Source organism: Tachypleus tridentatus, chromosome 9, assembly GCF_004210375.1.
Source record: "Tachypleus tridentatus isolate NWPU-2018 chromosome 9, ASM421037v1, whole genome shotgun sequence".
Taxonomy (NCBI): domain Eukaryota; kingdom Metazoa; phylum Arthropoda; class Merostomata; order Xiphosura; family Limulidae; genus Tachypleus; species Tachypleus tridentatus.
In genome coordinates, this window is record NC_134833.1 from 31,730,417 (window position 1) to 31,751,399 (window position 20,983).

Here is a 20,983-nt window from a genome sequence, read left to right on the forward strand (position 1 = left end):
TGTTTGTATGTTCTTGTGTATGTGATTGTTTAAATTATAATTTATCCTTCTTTTTTGAAAATGTTTACAGGAGTTGGAGGACTGTCCATTGTATTATACTCTAGATAGGCTTTGTGGAGTCGTCCATTGCACCATGCCCAGCATGGTTCAGTTCAGGTGCAATATTTAATGAATATTAATGTTTATTTATTTTTGTCGTTAGAAAAAAAAAGAAAAGGTTTGAATTATCTCGAAAATTTGATCAAAAACATTGTTGTTTTATGAGCACGTAATTTCTGTTGTAAAACTCCAAATGTACATCAAATTTCTTTAAGTAGAATAAAGTGGTAATTATCGAGATTTTGCATGCAATATAGTCTCTAGAAAGGACTTGAACAAATTTGTTTTACTGCAGAAAAATATCTGAAAGTGTATTTTTTTTTCTTTTGCTCACTTTTGTTTCAGGTCTGCTATTCTAAATGCTGGGTACCAAGTTTCCCTATCCCATACAAACAGGACATCCATCAAAACTAATGCCCCAGCAAGCATACTGTGGGATATCATCAGAACATGGGTATTATATGTGATTTTTAATCAGAACCCTTGATTGTTTTGTTAAAGGATAAATTGTGTGATTTAGCCATCCTATGATCTTATCAAAATACATATTTAAATTGTGTGAAAAATTAGGAACAGAAAAAAAACTTGTAAATAAAGAAATGCTTTAAAGTTGTCTTATTCTTGTAAGTTAATTCTAGAAAGAAATATTAAATTGTAGTTTGTTAATTGGTCTGTTGGCAATACTGAAGATATGATGTCTATATAATGACTTGTATATATTTGCACTAAAAAATGAATCAGTGTGTAAAAGAAGTAAAATATTATAAAAAAAATTAAATTTTTGATACCTTTGTTTGTTGTTTTGAAAAATGTTGCCCTGCAATATTATTTAGCATACTGTTTTTCTGTTATTAATTATGTTTGATCTTTGTAGAACTACAATTAACATTTCTGGCAAACTGGATTAGGTTTCAGTTTTGTGCTCAGCTCTGAAGACGTGATTTATTACATGTAACACAAATAGCGTACAAATTCAACCACAGCATGATAAAATCTTAAAATACAAAAAGTAAAATTAAAATATGGACTGAAGTTGCTATATTATTAAGAGCTTGGTTAAATGATGTTCATCATTGTTATCATATAGTTTCATAAAGTCAAAAAAAGATATTGATATTTTAGAAATTGCCAGGACATCCTGAAAACCTCTATTTACTTTTGTTTATCATTTTTAATTAAATAAAAAAGTTTATAGGAGTTGTAGGACTGTATGTTGGAAACATGAACAGTGAAATTAATATAAATTTATTTGCTGCTTGCTCTGTGTTTTATTTATTAATATGGTTTCTGTATGAAATAATTAATACAGGTATTGTTGTTTGTGAGTACATAACAAACAGCTAAAAAAGTATAAAACCAGTTTATACTGATTTTGTCAATGTACCTTTACATTACATTGTATGAAAACAAACACCAGTGGTTTTTGCCACACAAAGTTGGCTGTGTTTGAATAAATGATTTTTCCAGGATTATTACAACAGTAGACTAGTTTAAGAAATATTATTGTCATTATACTAGTTTTATTCTACAGGTAAAAGTAATGTTTTAAATTTAATTGATAAACTAAGAAAATATTGTGACTTTATTTTTAAGACTGTTCAGTGTGATAGTATTGCAAAATCTTTTTTTAAGCTTAATATCATTTGTTTATTCAAAAATGTTACAAGAACGCATTTGAGCTAATGGCTACAAAAAAGATGAGTATTGATTTATGGTTCAATTATGATTATAAAACATTTATGAAAATTTATCACATCTTAAGAAAACAACTTATAGATCTCAAAACAGTTTACCAGTGACATAAGCCCAAGTTTTATTCAGGTGTTTCAAATTCATCTCTTCTGCACATTTTTTTTCTTAAAAAGTAATACTGATTTTAGTTCTCTTTCTTTTAAATGCCCCTTGGTGTGGATTCCTGTATATGGTGAGGGGACCTCCCAGGGAAGGTTCTGATCTTTCAGTTTACCTCCTCTAGAACCTAAACATCCACCCACGTGTTTGCCGCGCATGGTGACCTGTGAAGGGAAGGAAAAAGGATACTGGTGGTTGAGAGGTCCAACCCTAACACACCACTTTGGCCTTGAATTCCTGTAGATGGGCAGCCTTGGGGTGGCCCCCCTTGGGTCAGTAAGCTGGTCCACTTGGACAAGAGTCAACCAAGTAGCAGTGGTTGGATGTTCTTAACAGGTGTTGTGGACATTGTATCTGATGCTGGTGTTTGGGTATAGGGCTCATGAAACCCTGACGTTGCTGTAGTGTCCTTGTTTGACATTGTAACGTGTCCCTTTATAGGGCTCCATAGTGGGTGGGATCAGTGGGAACCAAAATATCTTTTTTTTTTATTGTGGATCCTTTAAATAAAATAGAGAAAAAACAGTTCATAGGTAAATGATCATGTCTTGAAGATTCTGAGCAGCAATCTTCAACATCTGTAACAACTGTTATACCTCATTTTTTCACACTACATTTTCTTATAGACAAAGCCTTTGAGCAGATACCTCCCTTTTTCATTCAGAAAGGACAAGAGGGACTTGCTGGTTCTCCAAGGTCAGTAAAAAAGCTTTGTTCCAGTGACATATTGGTGGAAACATCCACATCTCAACACAGCAAACTCCTCTTGCATTCAAAGGCAATTGGGTATATACTTATTGAGGTTACACCTCATGCTACTTTGAATTCATCATGAGGAGTTATTGTTGAGAGGGATTTGAAGAACATCCCTGAGTTGGAGATTCTCACTGGTTTCTTCACCCAAGAAGTTTCTGCAGTGAGGTATATATCCACTCCCAAAGATGGAATTGTGGTGCCAACCAGTGTCCTCATTCTTATGTTTATATTGCAATGTCCACCTGCCTTAACTGTAGGGTATGGCCATTCATTTTAAACCCTCTTGGATGTTTCCAGTATCAGAGGTTCAGTCACTCAAAGACGTCATGTCATGGTTCTTGATATGCACTCGTTGCGGTGGCAAGGACCATAATGCCCATGAGTGTGAAACAGAACCTCATTGCATCAATTACAAGGGCTCTCACCTGTCCTACTTTCATTCATGGCCTAAATGGTTGGAAGAAAAAGAGGTGCAGCATTTAAAAACGATTCAAAACATTACTTATCTTGACGCTTGAAAGTTACTGTCCATCACTTCATCTCGGACGTATGCTGCTGCACTTCGTTCCACTACTACTGTGGGAGTGCTGACAAATCTCTCTGTGCCTCCAAAAGAATCGTTTTTAAACCAAATTAAAAGTCTTTTGACCTCCATGGTTAAAAAAGTTGATGAATCAGCTTCAATACCCATCTCTGCCCCTAACACCTCCCTCGAATAAGGATAGTAAAGAAAAGGACGGGTCGTAAACAGAAGGGTTCTCCACTCAATTTGTTTACACATAAATAAAATTGACCATACAGTGATACAGTGGAACTGTTGAGGTTTATGTTCTAATCTGGATGACATCAAAATACTGATTGCTTCCTACCATCCTGTATGTCTTTCCTTACAGGAAACATTTCTGAAACCTGCCAATACAGTTGCCTTTCAGCAGCTTTCTTTGTACAGAAATGACAGGCTGTGTGATGGAGGAGTGCATGGCAGGGTAGCACTATTGGTTGATCAGCATGTGCTCACCCTGTCTTTGCCACAAGATGCACCCTTGGAGGCTGTGTTTCCTTGGGTCATACCATCACTGCTTGTTATCTCCACCTGTTTCCTGGAGAAACCTATGATCAATCAAACCTTGATGCACTCATTGAACAGTTGCTGTCTCCCTTTTTAATCCTGGGGGACTTTAATGGACATCATCACCTCTGGGAAAGTGCTTATATTGATGGGAGGGGTTGCTGTATAGAGCATATGCTCTTTGATCACAACCTTTCTCTTTTCAATAGCAGTTCTTATGCTTATTTTCATGCACCTAGTCAGTCCTTTATTACTATTTATCTCTCAATTTGCTCCCCTTCACTATTCTCCCACTTTTTGTGGAGGGTTGACAATAATCCACAAAGCAGTGATCATTTTCCTATAATTTTGAGAGAGACTGGCCGTGGTCGATGTCACCTGATCTGAGTGCCCTGGTGGGAGTTGGATCAAGCAAGCTGGCTCTCTTTCACTACTCTCAGAGAACTCGATCTTGCCATTGTCTGTAACCATCAATAGGCAACTATGTGACAGCAGTAACTGACTGTATTATACAAGCAGCTGCTCCATGTATTCCTAAAATCTCAACACGTTTCCCACGATATCTTCTTCTGTGGTTGAATCCTGTGTGCCACATGGCATTGAAGGCTCAAAAACAGGCCTGGGGTACTTTTCGTAGGTATCCCACATTCTTGCATCACATTGCTTTCCAGCAGGCCCGTGCACATGCTCAGTGGGTAAGTTTAACCGAGCTGTTTCATGATGTGGAAGGAGGTATGGCCTTTGAAGACGTTTACGAATTTTAAAGCCTTTCTCTCCTAGATTCCGTCTTATTGTTTTTGAGCTGCATTCTGTGTCCGTAATGGCCTTAATCTGGTTCAACGATCAGCTGGTGTCTTGCTGGACAACCCATCAAATCCTCATGCTCAATGCTGGCAAAATTTTCTTGGGCTGACCAGTTGAAATTCTTTTTCTGTATCCCTCAGGGTCTTTAAATAAATTTGCAACAGCAGTTTTACTACACCCAATCTCACCAGCGATGGCACGTTGAGAGAGACCTTGCTTTTGCAGCTCGACAATTCTGCCACGTTCAAACTCTGTCAACCCTTTTAGCTTTTGCCATGTCTTTACCAAATATCACACAGGAGATGTCAGTGGGAGATGTTGACAGTGCTAATGCTTGAACACAAATGACTAAATTTTGTTACATGTTTACGGATTAACGCTTCATTTCAGTATGGTCTTAAACTTTTGACCAGCTGGTATTCAGGCTAATTTAATAGTGTTAACATTTTCCCTATTAAATGCTAAAAGGTTTTCATTTTTATTTTCCCTTTTCTTATTTTCATCTTTTAAAGCTCTACTCATTTAAGTGGTTGAGTCTAACAATGCAAAATGCATATATTGTCTTTATGTTTATTAGCCTTAAGATTTTGGTCAGCAGTGTATATGGGTTATGTGGCCATTTGCTCATTTTTATTAAACATTTTTCAATGGACAGAGGATTGCAAGTTTGTGTGGGTTCAATGCTTTCCCATTCTTTTCTACAGGAACTTGGAGTCCCTCAGGGCTGTGTTTTGAGTGTCACACTTTTCAGTATAAAATTAATGCCATCACTGAACAACTCCCTCTTACTGTTGCAAAAGGGCTCTATGTTGATGACTTTTACATATCATATCACAGTCATTGAACACGAGGTATATTGAATGGCAGCTACAGACTGCCCTCAATTGTTTAATGAAGTGGATTTCAGCAAATGGCTTTAACTTCTCTCTAAAACCAGTTGCTGCACTTTTGCTGCTAACGGGGTATTCACCCTGATCCTGAACTCTATATCAGTGAAGTTCTGCTGCCTGTGGTCCCTGAGACAAAGTTCTTGGAGCTTATCTTTGGCTGTAAGCTGACCTTGATACTACACATCAAGCAGCTATGGATCAAATGTATAAGAGCACTGAACATCCTCCATTGCATCTTTTCCACCACTTAGGGAGTGGATTGATGTTCTTTACTAAAGATATATTGTGCTCTTATTTGATCAAAACTTGACTATGGATCACTGGTCTATGGCTCTGCCAGGACCTCAGCCTTATAGATGCTGGAGCTCATTCATCATTAAGGACTTGGGCTCTGTGCTGAGGCTTTCACACTTCCCCAATTCAGAGCTTATATACAGAGTCTCATGAACCTTCTTTGCACCTCTGCTGTTTGCAATTGTCTTTACTCTGTGTTTTAAAACTTCATTCCTCACTAAAGCATCCCACCCGGGGTTGTGCTTTCCTTCCTCAGTGAGCCATACTTTTTCAGAATAGACTATCTGCCACTGCTCCTTTTGGCCTTCATATCTAGGTGCAGTTGCATGAATTGGGTCTGTCCTTGGACAACATTGCTGTATCCATTTGTCAGCCCATTCCACCATGGCTTCTTACAGTCCTCAAATATGACATATCTTTAAGTTATCTGAGAAAAGTAGACACTCCTGATTGGAAATACTGTCTGTTATTTGCTGAACATTTTCCAAACCATTCTTCCTTTCCTATTTATACAGATGGTTCAAAATCAGGTGACTGTGTGGGCTCTGCTATGGTTTGTTGTGGTTCAGTGGTTACGCACAGAATCCTCTCTACAGCTTCTGTGTTCACTACTGAACTGTATGCCATTTCTCTTGCCTTGGATCACATAGAAGCTAAGCAGTACTCAAAAATGTACTCTTTGTACTGACTTGCTTAGTTCTCTAGTGGTCGTGGAATGGCTTCACATTAGTTCACACTCTATTCTTGCTGATATTCAAAACTGACTGACCCATTTCTCATTAATATCTACTTCTATACAGTTTTTCTGAATTCCAGGCCATGTTGGTAATCACGGGAACAAGCTCACCAAAATCTCAGCTTAATCTGCCTGCTCTGGCACTATCACCATTGTGCCTGTTCCGTACGTGGACTATGGTCCTGTATTCAAGGCTTGGCTCTGTGCCAGTTGGTAGTAGAGTGAGCAATGTGAAAACAAGCATTTATAAACATAACCCTTTATTGAACTTTGGCTATCTTGCTACCATAAAGATGGAGAAGAGGAAGTTTGACTAAACTACACATTGGTCACAATTTTTTAACTCATCATTTTCTTTTATCTGGGAAAGATGCACCAATGTGTTGTCTGTGTAACACTCAGGTCAAAATAAGTTACATTTTGCTGTCTTGCCATTGTTATGACTCTCAATGACGGCACCGTTTTAAACATGTTCTGTCCCAAGGTTTATCTGTAATGTTATACAGTGTTATTGGTGATGGTGACTCTGTCAACCTTGGAAATATTTTTAGTTTTTTAAAGGCCAGTAATCTTTTAAATGCTATTTAAGTTTTTTAATTTATACTTTAGACCTTTTTTAATGTGATTCCCTTTCAAGAATCAAAGTGCATCTAGTTTGAGTTAAAATTAGAAAATGGCCTTAATGTCAACGCGAAACCAAGACTAGAAAGGCCAACTTCAGGTGACTAATGCTGCTGTTTGAACTACCTGTTAGTCATTCTGGCAAGTTATCATTAAACTTTTGCTACAAGTCTTTTAAAACTTTATTTCTTTACTTTCTGAAAATGGCCATTACATCAAATAACTCGAAACCAGGACTGGAAAGGCCAAGTTCAGTTGAATGATGGTTTTTGAACTTAACTGTTAGTCTTCCTTGCGAGTTGTGATAATTACAATTATTCTACAGAATGTCCTTTACAACGTGTAATACTGTAGTTTTTCTCTTACCGCTGTAGACTAGATGTAGATGTAAAAATTGGTTTTAATGCTGTTTATGTTTTTTTAACTTTGTTTTGTTTTACCTTAATTTCCTTTTATGAATTTTACTAATTTTACTTTAATTTTAACTTTTTACCAGATGTTTGGTGCAGATAGCGTAGTTGCTTTGTGCCATAAAACATCAAGCCAACCAACCAATCTTTTAAATGTAGCAGAGATTGATAATTTAAATAAAATGCCTGGCAGTGTGTGGATTTATTATGATGATTAGCAATACTGTCCAGATTAGATTAACTTGCAGCAATTTCATTTTGAGATAGGCTTGGTTTTCTGGTTGGGAAGGACAAAGAGTGTATTTGAACACTTTCTGTGACAGTTTTGAACACATTCTTTGCCTTTTATGTGAATAAACTTATTATTCTCAATGTAAGCTAGTTTTGTCCCTGTAGGACAAATAGTTTTTAAAATGTAATCACTTTAAATATGGAGGTTTCTTTATAACCCTTATGTACATCCAACATTGTAAAGTTCTATATTGAAGTATTTTGGCAACTTTGATTAATAATTCAGAAGCAGACAGACAAACACGTACATGTGTGTTTGTTTTCTCATTGTGTTCTCTGTATGTTTTATTAATTATTAATGAAACAGTTGTATCGATTTAATATATGATTAGCGAATAAGCAGTGACGTATGTAATCAAACCATGTTTGCACCCTTCAAACATTTTTGTATTCAGTAATAAAGATCATAATTTTATAAATATTATTAAATTCTCTTTTTTATTTCTTGTAAGTGAGAAAGTACTTCTTTTACCAATCTACTGAACTTTTTTAATATTCAAGCTATTAATCAACATGCTTTATAGGAAATTGGAACTTTTTTTTTTTACTGGTTATAAGTTTTACTTACGTTGGTAATAAGATACAGTGTTTTTTATTGACATTCTTGATTGCTTTGTCAGACTATGCAGAACTCTGTTAAAAGAAAACTTGAAGAAGGGAGCCCTGCCAAAATAATCTTGGATAAAAAACCAAGGTCAGTTAACTGTGCTATTTGTAATCTGGATCTGTGTTAAATTAATTTTATGATCATGAAATAGAGTATATAATACTTAGATAACAGAAGGTAATAGTGGTTAATTAATCAATGTTATTTTTTTTAGAGGAATAAACAGTTAAAATCATGATTACCAATAGAAATTGTAAGTAAAGGGAAGCTTGTCATATTAACTAAAATTTTCACGAATTGTGTTTTTGATGATCTAATTTTTTTTCCTTTCCAGATTCAAGTAACTCATAAGAAAGCTAAACATTAATCACACTTAGAGTTTTAAAGAAAATAACTTTTCTGTTGTCATGGTAATTTTCTGAATTTTTCAAACAATTTTGATATTTTGTGATTATTATTTAACATGTTTCCCCAGATTGTTAATATAAACTCTAAAATGTAATAAAATTTTTAATTTTCACTATAATAATTTGGTAATGATTTACCAACTCATAGTTGTTTTTTCTGTTATCTGGATTTTACTGGTTAAATGTGATTTATTACTAAAAAAATAGTGTTTCTACTTTTTGTTTTGTTCTTTTTGAGTTTTTAAATTTTAATTAATTTTTTTTACAAATTAGTGTTTTATTATTTCACAAATTGGAAATATGAAAGGTGAAGATGAGTATATATAAAATGTACATGTGTTAGCATAAAAATTAATTATTATAGTTAATGCAATTCTCTTAAATATAAGGAAGGTAGAAAAGTGTCTCAGGTGGAACCATGCAAGGAAAATTTTGTTGTTGTTTCTTTTATTGAATTTTGGAAAATTTATTACATTCAGGAAATATAATGCATTGTTGTGTTAACTATTTATTTGCATAACTTATGTAATACTTGAAATATAATTCTTGTACACCTTAATTTATTTTCAATAAATTTGTGATTTTAACATATGGTTATTTATTAATCCATATTTGTATTACCAGAGATGTCAACTATTACAATTTGGGCGTAATCATTATGATTTTGATGTATACATTACGCTATACACTCATACAGACAAATATTACGACTTGTTGCAACTCCTAAATTATTATATATTTTACAATATATACAATAAAGTGATAAATTGTTCCCCTGGGCTTGAAAGGGGTGAAAAGAAAATTTTTAGTGAGATACAAATAAATTTTGATAATAAATAAAAGATATAGTCCAAATGGCTACTTGCAATAATCATGTTTGTGCTTGAAGTAATAATAAATATTTGTATCTCCGACGTCTACCAATAGTTTGAGTGCAGTGCTTCTCCATTCTGGATACGTGGGGGAAACCATAGTTATGTCATCAGTGCTTGTCAGCCAATCAGCGCGTAAATGGGTATTTTTTGTTTTCTAAGCAGCATAGAAACACCAATGCAGTCGTTCACAAGATGGAAAAAAGAGGCCTCATTCACCAGATTGTCTTGTTTCTGGCAAATATAAAAGGACTAAAACTGTGAAAGGGCTCTGTCTACAATCATTATGCTCAGTCATTTGAAATAGTTGGCACCTCTGGTATTACTGTTATGGGATAGTGTGCTACTCTAAATTATTCAGATGTAAGATATAAAATTAACAAATCATTTGAAAAGGAAAGCTGAAAATTAAGCATGGCCAGATGGTTAGGGCACTACTTGTAATCTGAGGGTTGTGGGTTTAAATCCCTGTCACACCAAACATGCTCCACCCTTTCATCTGTGTTGTAATGTTATGGTCAGACACACTATTTGTTGGTAATGAAGTAGCCCAAGAGTTGGTGGTGGGTGGTAATAACTAGCTACTTTTCCTCAAATCATAGACTGTTAAATTAGAGATGAGTAGTGCAGATAGCCTTCATTTAGCTTTGTGTGAAATTCAAAAACAAACAAACAAATACATTTTCCATTCTGGTTCTAATTATTTATTTTTTTAAATGCAGCATTGAAGTATCCTTTTCTCTCAGACAAGATGCCAACCCTTCTTCTAGACAACAGAACTTGCTGCGCTTCCAGATTAACCCAGAACCCCACTGGGGGCCCAAAGCACGAGCAAGAACAAGGTAAAATTTACTTAGAATTGTGTTTGTATTTTTTTAACTTTGTATATATGTTATTAAAAAAAGCAAACAAACTTACAGTTAACTCTGTACCAATGATTTTAATAGCTTTATAAACACATTTTTTGGTCTATTTTTGTACTAAGCTGCTTGTGAACCCTTAAAATTCTTGTTTACAAAATTATTGGTAGTGTACACACACACACACACACACACACACACACACACACGATAAAATAATATTGTAGATACTAAACATGAACCCCCATCTTTTAAAGCACATTTAACTTAAAACAATGACACTAAATTTCCTGTTTACTCTAGAAAATCTATTTTGTTACATTTAAACATAACAATTTTTTTCAGAGTAAATTGAAAAATTATTTCTCTGTGTTGGTGAGGGAAATAAAGCTTTCATATTTTTCAGTCTTTTTACAGTTGTGACAATTATTCTTAAAATCAAGTTTTTTTCTTGAATAATTGTCACAACTGTAAAAAGACTGAAAAATACGAAATCTTTATTTCCCTCACTATACTGACATGATTACTTTGGTATTTCAGTGAAGGTTAAAACTTACTCTAAATTTCATTGAATTTAAAATTTATTATTTTAAAACTTTTGTTTCAGTTTATGGTCAGAAAAGCAGATAAAGAAACAACAAAAAAAGCAGGGAAAGAGAACAAAAATAAGAAATGACTCTTTTGATAGTCTAAAGAAGTATCCTTGCAAAAGATTTAAAACTGTAAGTATTTCATATTTATCCACATTTTAGGTAATTATAGGTGTACTTAAACATTGCTTGTGAACTTAGAGTTATGTTTTGGTCATATCAGTATATATATTTACTAATATTTATAGTAAAGTATTTCTCATTTGTTTCTTTTTTGTAAGAAAATAATTCATATTTATTTCTTCCTGTAAAAAAGGGCATTTTTGTCAGTTTATAGACAAAGTATTTCTTGGAAATTTGGAAATAGTTAATGCCAGATTTTAAAGAAAGGTTGGAATTGTCTAACATTTTTGTAGTGACATGAAGTATGTCATGAATGTTTCTTCTCATTTCCTGTTTAATTACACTGCCATACTGAACAGCCAAAAACAAATTATATTTTAGTAATAACTGAAACTTTATTATGAAGTAAGCATATTTACAGTATTGTTTGAACTGTAAGCTGTTTGGTTGTTTAGTATTGGGAAAACAAAGTTGTGTGAAAGTTCTTGTGTTTTTACTATAGGGAGAATGTGGTTTTGGAGAACAATGCAGATATTCTCACAACTTGGAGGAGGAAGAAGAAGCAGAAGGAAAAAATGAGAATTATTTAACTCAAATATAGCTGCTGTCTAGACACTTTATTGGGACTCTGTGGTGTAAATAATCAATAGGCTTAGCTTTTAATCAGACAGCATTAAGTCTACAGTGCAAAAAAGTGTGATAAACATGACTGGAAAGGGAAAACATTTTTTTTTAAATTTTGTTTCCTGCAGATGTGACTGTATATTGTTGTGTTGTTTAGTTTTGTAAAGAACTTGTAAAATAAAATTAAGCACAAAACCTTTATGATGTGTTACCATTGATATGATTACTAAAGATTACAATGATTTTCTTGAAATTTTTAAATGTTCTTTAGTAATTCACGTATGCTGAATCATAAAATGACACCTGTTTTTCTCCATCACTTACAGGTTTTCATAATACGTCATTTGTACATTTACACAAGTTAATAATTTTCATTGAAATTATTTTTTATGCTAAAATGTTAACAACAACTGGCTATAGATATTTCTAAACCAGTCATGATGTGAGAGTCTTATCGATCATTCTAGAATCCATGAGAAAAACAATTTTAGTATATAAATGATTAAAAGGCTACATGACGTGTCATTTCTGGATATTTGTTTGTGTATGTGTGCAGTTTGATATTATTTTTTCTTTTCTATATAATTTATTTATTGCTATGGAAACAGGAGGTTGTGTAAATGACCCAAACATGTTCTGTTGTTTTTATGTTAAATTTATTGTTAAGAAACAAAGACAGGACGTTGCAGAATTTGTCAAAAAATTGTGTTATGTGTATTTAGGAATAAAACGTGGTAATGGGTAAGGAGTGCAGGGTAATAAATGTGAAAGACATTTAGATGTCACCTGAGCAGCAAAGGTGTATCATTAGACAATGGAAATGTTGAGGGCATGTGTTTTATTCAAGGTAACAAACTTTTAATTAAGGCCTGGCAAGGCTAGGTGATTAGGGTACTCAACGTGCAATCTGTGGATTTAATCTCCATCCAACCAACATGCTCACTCTTTCAGATGTGTGTGTGGGGGTTCTTATGTGATGGTCACTCCCACAGTTTGGTGGTGAAAGAGTATCCCAAGGGTTGGTGATGCTATGATTTATAATTTTATTTTGGGTGTATCTCTGATTTATTATATCTTATATGTTAATGTATTAATATGTCAATAACTGGAATTTTGAATTTGAATTTAGTAGTTAATTAAATTATAATATGTATCAAATTTGTTATTTTTAATGCAAATATATATGATATACAAACATAAAAACAATACAGTTTATAGTAATGGTTATTACTAATTGTTACTAGAAATGATGGTTTATATACCACAGTTTTACAAACTTGCAGGCCACATATCCAGTCTAGAACTAAATATTTTATTGACAATCCAAATTCACACTGAGCCAATTAATTCTGAGTTGATACTGTTGGCCATTGCTTGAGCTAATGGCACCTTCCTTGACTAGCCTCACACCAGCTAGGAATTCACTCCTTCCAGCAAAGATATTTAATGTCCTCATAGAAATAACCATATCCTGAGTAATTTACTGAAGTTTAATGATTTGTACTTTTCAAAATCAGTAACTTTACTGCTTAAAATTATAATTTTCTTATTAGTAGATATTAATGACAGTTATAGCTTTCTAGATTTATAGTGTACTGACTGTAGCTCTCCAGCAACAATTTCTCGGCACATTGGTTTTTATATATATCAATCACATAAATCTTTATGATTTTCAAAAATGTTCTGGTGTGTGATGCTTTTGGTCACTAATATTATATACATGTATGCACATAGTACATTGTTGACCTTTGCTCAAGAAATTTCTACAAGTTTCAAGAACAGGTGGAACTTGCACTTGCACAGTGTAACACATAGTCAACAACACATGTCATATGCGAAAAAGAAAACTATACAGAAAGAAGCATAGGTATTATAATAAATGTGGTAAATCCATTACAGTGGTTGGTATGATGTCTAACTGCCTTCCCTTTAATCTTTCATTGCTAAATTAGGGACAGCTGATGCAGATAGAACTTCTGTTGCTTTACACAGGATCATAACCATGAGTATGGATAGGGTCAAAGTGACCTTTTAAAGATAACTTATCAACATGGTATTATGTGTTTGATGTTAGAGTTATGAACTTATCAATTTTACCATACACTGTTCATGATAGAGGAAAATATACACCAGATACAATATACAGGGATACTTTTCAGAGACTAGAGATTATGCAAACTGTATGATGGATAAAATTTCTTTATTCTCTACATGAACATAACCTTGAATTTTGAGTTGTCACTTTGAGTACAAATACATTTATAACTTCTCTAAACTTTTTTTGTGTGACAAACTTCTGTGTTTTACTAAAGCCTTACAGTATTGCATGTAGGTACACACAATAAATTCATATTTATAATCAACATTTCTTCTCCATTTGGTAAATAAAAAGGATTTGATTATAGAGACTAAACAATAAGAAATGTAATAAAATGATTAAAATTCAAATGAATACCTTTTTTTTAAAATACTCGAGATACATACAGGAATACTGGAAAAAAAAATCCTGAAGATATGTATTTCAGAAGGGAAAAATAAAAGCAAAATAATAAACTAAAATATTGAATAATCCTTCAAGTTTATAAAGGAAGATGACCTACTGCAGATTAAATGGAGAGTATGGAAGTGAAACACGTTACTTTTGGAGGTTTTTCAAAAATGTACTAAACTCAACAACTTAGGATCATTACTGTCCAACTTAGGATCATTACTGTCCTTAGTTTTCTCTCTCTTTATTTTGTTTGTATGCAAGTTTAGTGTAATAAAAACTTACTAAAGTTTTAAATCATAGAAAGTTTACTGTTTGAGGTGGTGAAAGATATGTGATTGTTAAAACATTCTTTTAACAGTTATGTTAATTTGTTTCACATATCAGAAATTATATTTCTGACACTAGATTATATGGACAATATTTTTAGTGGTGTAAATTATGGATTTTATGAATTTTGTTGTTGTGTTTATAAGAAAATTAATATATATATATATATAAACTTGCAGTCTTTGCAATTCTTGTTGTAACAGGGATAATTTCCATCTAGTGGAGGGCTTACAGTTGACCTAACTAAGATCTTAAAGTTTTGTTTTTAAAAACAACAACACAAGTATCTGGAAATATTGGTTTTAATCTACATTTTGGTGAAGGAGGTAAAATTTTTCTTCAGGATCTGAGGTAGGTTTCTCAATTTTGAGTGATAGGTGTAGCCTATGGAACACAGAAGAATTTTTATGTGGTGAGTGTTTTTCAATGCACAATGTTATATAAAATAGTTAGTAGCTTTCTCTGTTTGTTTTGTCATGGTATTATGATTATAACCTATTTTTTCATGCTTTTTTTTTCTTTTCCTCTGATGAATCAATGTGTCTTTCAGAGTTTCTTGAAACTGGGGTTTGGTTGAATATTATACTACATTTAGTATGTGGAGGAGAACATTCATAGTGCAGGCCTTAAGGTATATTAGTCAGCTTTTTGTACAAGTCAGTTTACAGATAATCATCTTTCAGAGTGAAAGTTACACCTAAAAAGGTGATCTCATGAAAGGGATAATAAGAAATTTTTGTTCCCCACCCAGGTATAATTGCTTGGTTTAAAGTGTTTAATTTGCAATATATGGGCCACAGGTTCAAATCTCTGCTCCTCCAAACATGCTCACTCTTTTAGCCTTGGGGCATTAGATGCCATGATCAATCCATTTATTCGTTGGTAAAAGAGTAACTGTAGTGGGTGATGATGACTAGCTGTTTTCACTCTAGTCTTTCACTGCTAAATAAGGAACAGCTAGTGCAGATAGCTCGTGTAGTTTTATGCAAAATTCAAACAAACCAAACCCAGCCCATATGTAATGCCTCAAGATTCTTGGAGAATCTGTATAATTTTTCTAATAAACTAAATGCTAAGTTTGCTTTAAAACATTGGCATTGTGTGGCGCTGTTTTGATACTCATATCTGTGCCGTTCGTTTGAAAAAAAGAAATCATTATTAAGTTCAAAACTATAAAGGGTATTAAAAGTGAATAATGTTAATTTAAAGAAATTGACGGATAGAGGCCCTGTTATAAATGTGGTATGTACTGGTCTATGTTTATTAAATTATAAGATAAAAAAATGAAACTTTTAAGTTAAACATGCAAGCAGCATGCCAACCATTCTGAAGAGCTCTTTCAATCAATTTATTTGAATTGTTTATTTTAGTGTTTGACAAGTACACATTATCATAAAAATACATTTTTGTGACCTTTTTTCTTTTCGTTTTATTGACGACAATCTACACAAGCAATGATATGACTGCTAATAATTGTAGATGTAAATTTTGAAAAGAGTTGTACAGGATTTTTAGGAAGTGATAGTATAATTTCAAAGTGCAAAAAAAGGGTTTCAGATGTATGGAGTTTAGCTCCATTTGTAAGTTGCACAATGTTAACTTAGAAAACAGCTTGTGTCAATTAGTGACAGTCCAAAGGACTTTTAAAAGTTTTTCTTTTTACTATTTTCTTATTTTGAGTATCGACAAATACCATTACTGTTAAGAAAACAATACTAAAACGATGTGATAAGAAGTAATAATTTATTGTTATAAAAGAGTCTGTTCTTGGACTTTTTTCTTTTAAATATTCAGTAAACATAAGGCCAAGTCTACTTAATAAAAAGGAAAGCGTTTTATTTCTTTTATCGCAAATTCTACAAGTTCATCAAGTGTTAGGCCTAATTTCACAAATAATGATAGTCATTTCCTTGACAGTTTCTTCCTTATCACTAGTTTTTCATTGTAACGCAAAATCAAGACAAGCGGACCAACATACTCGTTAACTGAATGATCAATTCAACCACTAAAACTACTGGTCCGGCATTATCAGGTGGTTAAGGCACTCGACTCATAATCTGAGGGTTTGAACCCAGGTGGGTGGGGTCAGTGGGCACCGAAATATTCTTTCTTTATAGCACTATGTTACACAAATTTTGTTCCTGAATAGTGTGTGCTATTTCTTAATTTCATTATCCAGGCCATAAAAGCAAAGTTAGAAGGGAATAATGGCCATTTCTGAAATTTAGAAATTAACCTATTTTCTTTGTAAAACGGGCAAATTTGCACATTTTCATTTACGTAAGGCCTGAATAAAACAACATATGAATCAAGATTTACATGTATTTATACTAAAATTGTTCAAAAATGTTTAGAAGTGAGTAGTTTTTCGAGATTTGCATCTGTAATGTAAATCACTTTCACGTATCAGTCCCCAAATATAGTCTCCCATCATGTTTTCGTTGTACGCTCCTCGGTAGCGGCGTTCAAAGTCCAGTATGTCTTGGTGGAAGTGCTCGCCTTGCTCCTCTGAGTATGTTCCCATGTTTTCCTTGGATTAATCAAGATGAGTGTCAAAGATATGAATTTTCAGGCCCATTTTGCCGTAGTTCTTCACCAGAGCCTCAACCAGTTCTAGATAATTTTCGGCCTTGTGATTGCCAAGAAGCCTAAACCATTGCAACAAAGCTGCCCTAAACTTTTTTGTTCCTTTCTACTGAGCTTCTTGGGGAATTCTGTGCACTCCAGGATCTTTTTTATTTGTGGTCCAATGGAAACACCAGTTTTGACCTTTGCCTCAAACAGCTCAGGGAAGAAGTCTCAAAGGAACTTAAAGGCTGCAGACTCCTTGTCAAGACCTGTGACAAATTATTTCATAAGACCCAATTTTATGTGCAATGGTGGGAACAACACCTTCTGGAGGTCCACTAGGGGTTCACACTTGACATTGTACCTCTCCACAGAGAACTCAGCCATTGTGGCCAGTGCTTCCTGTTATAGTGTGCTGCAGTGTCCCTGCTGTCCGAAAGGCAAAGATAACAGGGAAGTTGGTAAAGCCTTCTTGGAGACCCATCAGGAATTCCACCATTTTGAAGTCTCCAATAACCTCCCAGCCATACTCATTATACTTCAAGGCTTTTAACAAGGTCTTGACACTGTTGTATTTCTCTTTGAGGTGCACCGAATGAGCCAGGAGAAGAGATGAGTACTTATTCCCATTATGGAGCAGTACAGTTTTGAGGCTTCTATAACATTCTAGAAAATTCTTGTAAGTTCGAGAAAATTCTCTTTTAGCTACTCGGTACTAAATCTACCTGGTATGTTCTGGAAAATGGGTAAATTTGAAAATTTCATTTCCTAGGTCACAAAAGCAAAGTTTGAAGATAAAAATAGGTCTTTTCCATTTACTTTAGGAATAAGTCATTGGGAAATAACACCTTCTGCCCAGGAACAAGAAAAAGTAAACATTTTGTTACATAGTGTAATGGATCCTCCAATAAAAATCAAAATAAAATACAGAAAATCAGATCATAGTTAAACGACCACGTCTTGAAGATTCTGAGCAGCAATCTTCAACCTTTTCAACACCTATACCTCATTTCCAGATACTACATTCTCTTTCAGACACATTTTTTGGACAAATGTCTCTCATTTTTATTCAAAGGGATTAGAAGGCTTGCTTACTCTCCTAAGACAGTCGGAAAGTTTCGTTCTGGTGACATGTTGGTGGAAGCATCGACTCTTAAACACAGTGAACTCCTCTTACATTCGAAGGCTGTTGGGGATGTACCCGTCGAGGTTACTCTCCATGCTACTTTGAATTAATTACGAGGAGTTATTGTAGAGAATGATTTGAATAACATCCTCGAGTCAGAGATCCTCGCTGGTTTCTCCACCCAAGGAGTTTCTGCAGTGAGACATATCTCCACTTGCAAAGATGTAATTATAATGCCGACCAGTGTCCTAATTTTGATGTTTAACTACCAAGTCCACCTGCCACCATCAAGGCAGGTTATTTAAATTGCAAGGTATAACCAAGTGTTTTAAATACTCTCAGACGCTTCCATTGTCAGCAGTTCAGTCATTCAAAGACATCATGTTGTGGTTCCTTGACGTGTGCTCGTTGCGGTGGTAAGGACCACGATGCCTATGAATGTGAAATAGACCCTCATTGTGTTAAATGTACTGGCTGTCACCAATCTTACTTTCGTTCATGCCCTAGAAGGATGGAAGAAAAAGAGGTACAGCGTTTGAAAACGGATCAACATTTCTTATCCCGAGGCTCAAAAGTTACTTCCCAGCACTCCATCTCGGATGTATGGTGCTGCACTTTATTCCACTGCTACAGTGGTAGTGCAGATGGATCTCTCCATGCCTTTGAAATAATCGTTCTCAAACAATGTGAAAAGTATTTTGCCCTCCATGGTTAAGTGTTGATGAATCAACGTCAACACCCATCTCTGTCCCTACCATTCCTTCCAGCAGAACCCCGGTCCACTTCCCTTCGTTCCGGATTCAGATGGTTCTTTGGGTCCACCTTCTTTTCCAGCCCCGAAGTATAGAGCGATAATTCGTTCACACCCTTAGTCGCTGAAATCTTCTTCCAATGACACAAACCTATCAAGTGACAGACCTCCCTTGAATAAAGAAAAAAGACGTGGTCGAAAACAGAAAGGCTGTCCACTCAATTAGCCTATACATAAGTAAAAATGGCAACTTTGATACAGTGGAACTGTCGATGTTTACGTCCTTATCTGGATGACGTAAAAGAACTGATTGATTCTTATTCTGTGTGTCTTTCCTAGCAGGAAACATTTCTTAAACTTGCCGATGCAGTCACTTTATGGCGGTTTTCTTCATACAGAAATGACTGGTTATGTGATGGACGAGTGCATGGAGGGGTGGCACTACTGGTCGATCAGCATGTGCTCACCCTGTCTCTGTCACTCGACACACCCTTGGAGGCTGTAGCCATCCGTGTTTCCTTGGGTCATACCATCACCGTTTGTACTCTCTGTCGTTCTCCTATGATCAATCAGACCTTGATGTTCTCTTTGAACAATTGTCATCTCCATTTTTAATTCTGGGGGACTTTAATGGATATAATCCCCTTTTCAGTTTCGCTTGGAACGTGTATGGGTATTTTTTTACTTCACATAATTTCATTGGGACATGTTGATATTATTATTCGTACTTTTGGAACAAAAGAGATATGTATCCTTGTGTACTTTACATCTTGAAAATTATATAAATAGTTTCCTTTGATTAATAGTTAATGAAGAATGAATACCTGTGATGGCCTAGAAGATCCCTGGTGGATTAATATAAGTTTTTATTGTTCACACTTAAATAGCTTTTAAGATACAACCTGTTGTTTTTAGAAAAATAAATATAAAATATGGTATGTAGATCAATCAGTGTTATGATATAATAAATAAGTAATATTTCTAAGAGCAATGTTATCAATAAGGCTGATTAATTGTTTTTTGCTAATTTCCTTTTTTTTCACCAAAACGTGATTTTCAATGAGGAAAAAATAAAATAGAGATCTAATCTGTTCCACTCTTTGTTTTCTTACTTCTTATTGGTTTCATCAAATTCATTGTTCGTCAGTGTTTCGTTTAATCAAACATCTATAGTTATTTTAGGTTTTTAGTGGTGAGTGAAGGACTAGATGTCTAACCAAGCCTGAACAAATGTTACATGAGATTGAAAGAAATATTTCGACGCAGATAACCGTGGTATAAAAGTATACCATATGTTTTCTACCTCCTTCTATTAAGAGAGGTATTCTTAACATCTAAAAATATTAGGTTGATCTTAAAATACAGAAAATGTTAATAAAAAAAAACACTCGTTCGCTTACAGGGTGATACTTTTAAACTGTGTTCGGCAAAAATACATTAACAACTTTTATTATTTTAATCATGTTTTTTGGACAAACAACTTTTCATAGGAACATTAGTTTTTGCTAGGATTTACCCATGAGATATGGAAACGTAAGGTAATAAAATGAAAGAAGTTTCATAGCAACAAATGAAAAAGAATTAGTTATAGTAAAACTAGCATTTATTTCTAAGCCTAAAGGTTTTAGAAGTCAGGCTGTTTAACTTAACGAATAGCGAAACGTCGGTGATGTAGATATCTTTCACTTTAATGTGTGGTGGAAATGGTTTTTTTCCTTGGAATGCACTAAGTAAAGTAAGAACGTATGTAAAAATGTTTTATCCCAGTATTGGAACACCAATGGTCAGAAACACTCCCAATAACACATTTGTCTAC

The 20,983-nt window shown here is 34.1% G+C and overlaps 1 protein-coding gene across 7 annotated transcripts in view; it reads left to right on the forward strand.

The window, feature by feature from the left end:
* Nucleotides 1–12,103, forward strand: part of Trm1 (tRNA methyltransferase 1) — a 37,975-nt gene extending 25,872 nt beyond the window's left edge. For 6 of the 7 annotated variants that reach the window (XM_076453580.1, XM_076453582.1, XM_076453581.1 and 3 more), the window contains exons 11-16: nucleotides 71–156; nucleotides 445–553; nucleotides 8,442–8,515; nucleotides 10,430–10,549; nucleotides 11,175–11,289; nucleotides 11,783–12,103. In XM_076453580.1, coding sequence (XP_076309695.1) covers nucleotides 71–156; nucleotides 445–553; nucleotides 8,442–8,515; nucleotides 10,430–10,549; nucleotides 11,175–11,289; nucleotides 11,783–11,881 — 603 coding nt within the window. In that variant the 3' untranslated portion in view covers nucleotides 11,882–12,103. The remainder of the gene's footprint in view (nucleotides 1–70; nucleotides 157–444; nucleotides 554–8,441; nucleotides 8,516–10,429; nucleotides 10,550–11,174; nucleotides 11,290–11,782) is intronic. The other variant, XM_076453578.1, reaches the window with a different exon arrangement.
* The last annotated feature ends 8,880 nt before the right edge of the window (nucleotides 12,104–20,983 follow it).